Below are 5,235 nucleotides of genomic sequence, written 5' to 3'. Positions count from 1 at the left end.
AATGGCTTCTGGTAACTCTCTATCATGAGTCTTTTTTGTTGATAGTTTTGAATATTATGTAGTTATTTTATTTTTATATTATTATTTATACCATCAAAATATTAATATGTTGTATTTTGTAGGTCTAGCTTAATTACTTAAATTTTCTTTTTTTTTTTTAAGAAAAAGACTTGTAGTCAAATATGAGAAAGGAAGCAAACATCCTTTATTATACTTACAGACTTGTGTTTAGACAATTATGGGCTAGAAAGACACTTTTTAGAGCTTGTTTTTAGACTTGACCCTTTGACCAAATCAAGTGTTTTTATTTTTTTGGGGACTTATACTAGTGTTAAAAATAAAAAAATGTCCGTCGAATAAATTATTCATTTCAATCTTTTAATTCAGCCTGTAGACAAAACTTGCTTGCAAGTCTGGTCATGCACTTTTCTCATGCATACAAGTTTTTATCTTGCACAGCACTTTGTCTTGCATAGAAGATTTTGTCTTGCATGCAATGTTGTATTGCAAGACACCGGCGTAAAAATGTAATCACTAAGAGTATAAAAAGCATTAAAAATTTATCATCATGCAAGACGTTGGCTTGAATACATAATGATTAATGGTATAAAAAACACTAGAAAATTTTTGGGTCCAAAAAAAAAAAAATTTAGACATGGGTCAAGACTCGTGACATGACACACTCTAAGGGTCTCTTTAATCAAATACCTTGCAAGTTTAGGCGGTTCTTCTGAACCTGTTTAGTTGCCTAGGGCTTGACTTGGTTCAGGCCAGTATAAAGTGAAAATAATGTGTGGTTCGTGAATAGTAGTTACAAGATATTATACTTGTATCTGTTATATCTTAATAAATTTAAAATCGACTCTATTCACATTTATTGGTTTGACCGTTTGACACAAAAGGCAGTTAAATCCTACTTGAATATGTCGCCTTTTACATCAAGAAAGTAAAGTAATGTTAGAGGGATCTTTTACTCTTCTACTTCTTGTTTATAGATTGTGTCGGGAAGCTGACTGTAGTTCTGAAAGACTGAGAACGGACCTTAAATCTATGTATGTGTGCTCTTATTACAAATTTTTTAACACTAGATCATTTACCTTGCCCACGTATAACATTGAACCCATAAGTATACTGGATTAGTAGTTTTGGAAAATCTTCAGCACGATTCTCACGGATTAGGTTTCATTTTACTTGTTTGGGTCTTATTTTGTTTTTTGGTTATTTGTTTATATTTCTTATTTGAGGAGAATTTGCCTTATTGAATCTGATTATGGTTTATGGCCACTATAATAGTCCTTGCACTGTTCAGTAATTTTCTTCTGTTTCTTCTCTGATTTTTCTTTTCTATAATCTTCTCCCTTCTTTTGTACTCTTTATTGGTTACTTTTCCAGTTAATCAGAGTCGAATTTTGTTTGGCATGGTAAACCTAAACACCCTCTTCAGTATTTCGGTCAATTTCTATTGTTCATGTTAGTTATTCTGGCGTTTGAGCGCTGTATCTTTGATCTATAAACCGTATTAAAAGGGGAACAAATTTATGACTCTTCATGACCTTGAATAAGTCCCTAAAGGCTTCCAAAAATGAAGTTGATCTTATTGGTTTGGAACATTTTTTTGACAGGTTTATGCAAAATTAACTACTCTTTCCAATGGGTCGTATTTGCCCACTTGATTCACATTCGAACTTGAAAATCTAGTCCACATGTCATTACTTTCTGGTTGTGGTACTCTCGAGCATTTCTTGTTTTCTACCCTTTCTACATATTCCTCTCTGATTTTTGTAAGTACTAAGTTGTCCCCATATTGTTACTGTTAGTGCATCAGCATTACTTTCAGAAATTTGAGTTGGTGAGTTTGTTACATCTATATCTGCAGGCAAGTTTTGTATTTTCTCATCTACTGGAAGCATTCCCCTGAACCTGATGATATCTTACAGGCTTAACTCAACTGTGGATTATATGGACATTGAATTTTTTGCATTTCTTAAGCGATAATGTTGCTTCACTGTATTTCTTTAATGCTAGCATCTTCATGCATCTCTAACGATTCCCACATTTTTTTTTTCCCATTTTTTATACCTACGCAAGCTAATAGTCATCATTTAATGTTACAGGAAGTCCCTAATTGTTCTTTTCAGTTTCATATTTTTCTTCCTGGAAATGAAATTCCAAGGTGGTTCCGTTTTCGGAATATTGGTGGTTCAGTAACAATGAGAGCTCCTAGGTTGGATAATTTGCTGTTTGTGCAGTCCTATGACTCCCTCGTTGTATGGACAGATTCTACTCGGAGATTCGATGTAAATTACTATGGGGAGAAGACGATTATAAATTCAGCGTCGCCATCCCTAGTTTCACAACCCTTGAGTCTGATCACCTTTGGCTGGCCTATTTGCCGCGGGGGACTTTTAAAACACAGTGTTTTCGGGGACTTACAAAGGCTTCCTTCAACATCTTTTACATGGGTGAAGAATTTCAGAACGCTTCTGTGAAAATGTGTGGTGTTGTTCCACTTTACACGGAAGTAGAAGATACCGTCTACAAGGGGCAACAGCTTTGGCCTCCGATCTGGAATCCAGGGCCTTCCGGATTACGAAGGAGAGGCATCAGAAACTTCTATACTCTTTCATGGTTGGAAGGCAACGCTGCCAGATTGTTGCAACCCAGTGCTCGTCTTGGTTTATTGTTCAAGTTCAGACCTAGCAAAATTCATGATATTTAAGATGGAATCCTCAGAAATTATTTTATCATTTAATACATGATGATATACAGATTAGAATCTGAATTACACACGGAGTTTAAATAAATACACGCTTGTGATATTACTTAAGGCGAGATCTCTGTCCTGCACCGGAGTTATATGTACTCGTCGAAAACTAGTGCTTTTGATCATTTTATTTTTTGAGTCTAGTGATCCACATCCTGGATGCAGTAAAAAATAATCAAAACCATAAACACTGCAACTACATGTTTGAAAAGCTTCGTTTGTTTCTATTATTTCTCATCAAGCAAACACAAGATAAGACGTAATCACATAATTAAATCAAACAAAACATGAAAGAACAAAGAAATAGTAAACTAACTATATCATTAAATGGCGAGACATTATTATCAATTTCCTCTCTATTAATATTAATTTGTACCACTTATCTTCTTACTGTTTTCATAATATATTATCAAACTCCCTTGGCACCAAAAAGTTTAAAGAAAAAGAGAGGTAAATAGATTATTTGCTTGATAATTTATTTTGGGAACATAAAATATATATTTATTATAATTAACTTTTTTTAAAATAACAAAAAGTATAAGATATTAATTTTTATTCACATTGAAACAAATATGTCTTATTTTAGTATTTAAATTTTTATTTTTATTTGCATGATTTATTTAATTTGTATGAGGTCAGGGGTTCAAGCCCCGCTCTCATATGGAATCACCACTTTGGCCAGCACTTTATCCCTTACGGGCCAACCTGATGCGAGTGGGATTAGTCTAGGTTGTGGTACGGGCTTAAAGGTGCCTCCCACAGTTGGGGTCCACTCAGGACCACTTTGTGGTTTAGACAAAAAAAAAAAGAGAGTAATATTCTAAAATTATGTTGTCAGGGGTTATTGACTATTATAAAAATAATATACAGATAAGTGGTATATATTAATTTCAGTAGAAGGAAAGCTAACAAATAGTACTTACACAATTTAGAAAATATGGTTTGAAGTTAATTGTTCTTTAAACATTTAAAAAATTGTTGCCTATTTTAACACAACTTTAATAGTGTTTTTACTAATTAGTAATTGGAATTAGAATAGACTGAAATCTGAATAGGAAATGGGAATCAAAATGAGCTGTTTACTTTAGCTGTGGGAATAAGAATTGGAATAAACTATATTGTCATTGATGTATTTACTTTATCTTAGAATCGGAATGGATAGTTACAAGTTATTAACTGACCTTAGTTTATCATTCTCATTATAATAATAACAACAACAATAATAATATAATAATATAAAGAAGGATAAAATAGAAATTTTAACATTTAAGTGGGGGTAATATGATCACTTTAGCAAATGGAAATCCAATTCCCACCTCTCCCTATGAGAATGGAAAGTCTAATAATCATTCTTAATTTTAGGTAGGGCCCATCACTTTGATTTCCATTTTGCCTCTTATTTAAGTAAGTAAACACATCATCCATTCTTATTTCTTGATTCTCATTTCCATTCCCAATAAGTAAACACACCATAAGTCACATCCCCAATCACAAAATTACTTTGCTGGGGCGTGCGGGGTTATTTTACGATCGCTCATTTCCCAAGTCATCCCTGCATTTTGTATATTCTTGTTCTTATTCCGTGCATTGGCTCTCCAAGGTTCCTAAAGTAGATGGGTAGAAAAGAAGTATTCTAACCAGAAGATTTGTAAATGAAGTAATGGAGAGCCATATACAACTCAATACAATAATGACTTTCAGACGTATCTAATAATGCTATGTGTTCATTCTATACTATTTTCGTATCTTGCCTAGTTGATTTGGCCGAGATGGTAAGAACATATATAAAAAAAAAACACAAATTTTAATTTATTAAAAATAGTATTTTTTCATTTGCTAGTATATTAAAATTTGTGTTTTTTTGTTTAGTAGTGACATCCCTACTACTTAATAAAGTGAGGATGCCCTCATTAAAGAATATTTATATATATATGTATGTATGTATGTATGTTTGTTTTTAATACATGTCGTGCTATTCTAAATGCTTGTTGTACTATTTACTATTTTTATATTATATGAAAGTTCATAGACTTAACTCATACTTAAAATGCTAGCTTAAGAGTTGACGGTTGCCTCTAGCTTATATTATCAGTCCAAGATCAGTTATCAGCTGATGCAGGATTGTTCCCTTATCACCCTCTGCAATGTAAAGACCAATTTTCTTTTGGCTAGTCTTTGTGAGGTGATAAAATAGTTTAGGTCTATTTATTTATGCTAGCTCAAGAATTGAGGATTGCCTGAAGCTTTGTAACACCCCAAATTCAACACGTGCGGTGCACGCGATGGAGGAGGTTACTTACAAATCCAAATCCTTATGCCAAAAATCTCAAACTGTAACACCTCAAATTTTATTCAAATAAAAATCCACAAATTCGTATGTCTAATACTAAATAATCTCTCTCGGAGACATAAATATAACGAAAGTCTTGAAACTCCTAAATTACAAGTTCATATAATAAATAAACTAAAAG

At 32.8% G+C, this 5,235-nt stretch overlaps 1 protein-coding gene across 1 annotated transcript in view; it reads left to right on the top strand.

Moving 5' to 3' along the window:
- The window catches only part of LOC18041395 (TMV resistance protein N), a 13,209-nt gene that overhangs the window by 2,837 nt on the left and 5,137 nt on the right, over window positions 1-5,235 (top strand). Inside the window, exons 4-5 of the mRNA XM_024183422.1 lie at window positions 2,139-2,224; window positions 2,278-2,675. Coding sequence (XP_024039190.1) covers window positions 2,139-2,224; window positions 2,278-2,675 — 484 coding nt within the window. The remainder of the gene's footprint in view (window positions 1-2,138; window positions 2,225-2,277; window positions 2,676-5,235) is intronic.

The sequence above is a fragment of the Citrus clementina genome, unplaced genomic scaffold (genome assembly GCF_000493195.1).
Source record: "Citrus clementina cultivar Clemenules unplaced genomic scaffold, Citrus_clementina_v1.0 scaffold_5, whole genome shotgun sequence".
Taxonomy (NCBI): Eukaryota; Viridiplantae; Streptophyta; class Magnoliopsida; order Sapindales; family Rutaceae; genus Citrus; species Citrus x clementina.
This window is presented reverse-complemented; position numbering and strand designations above follow the sequence as displayed.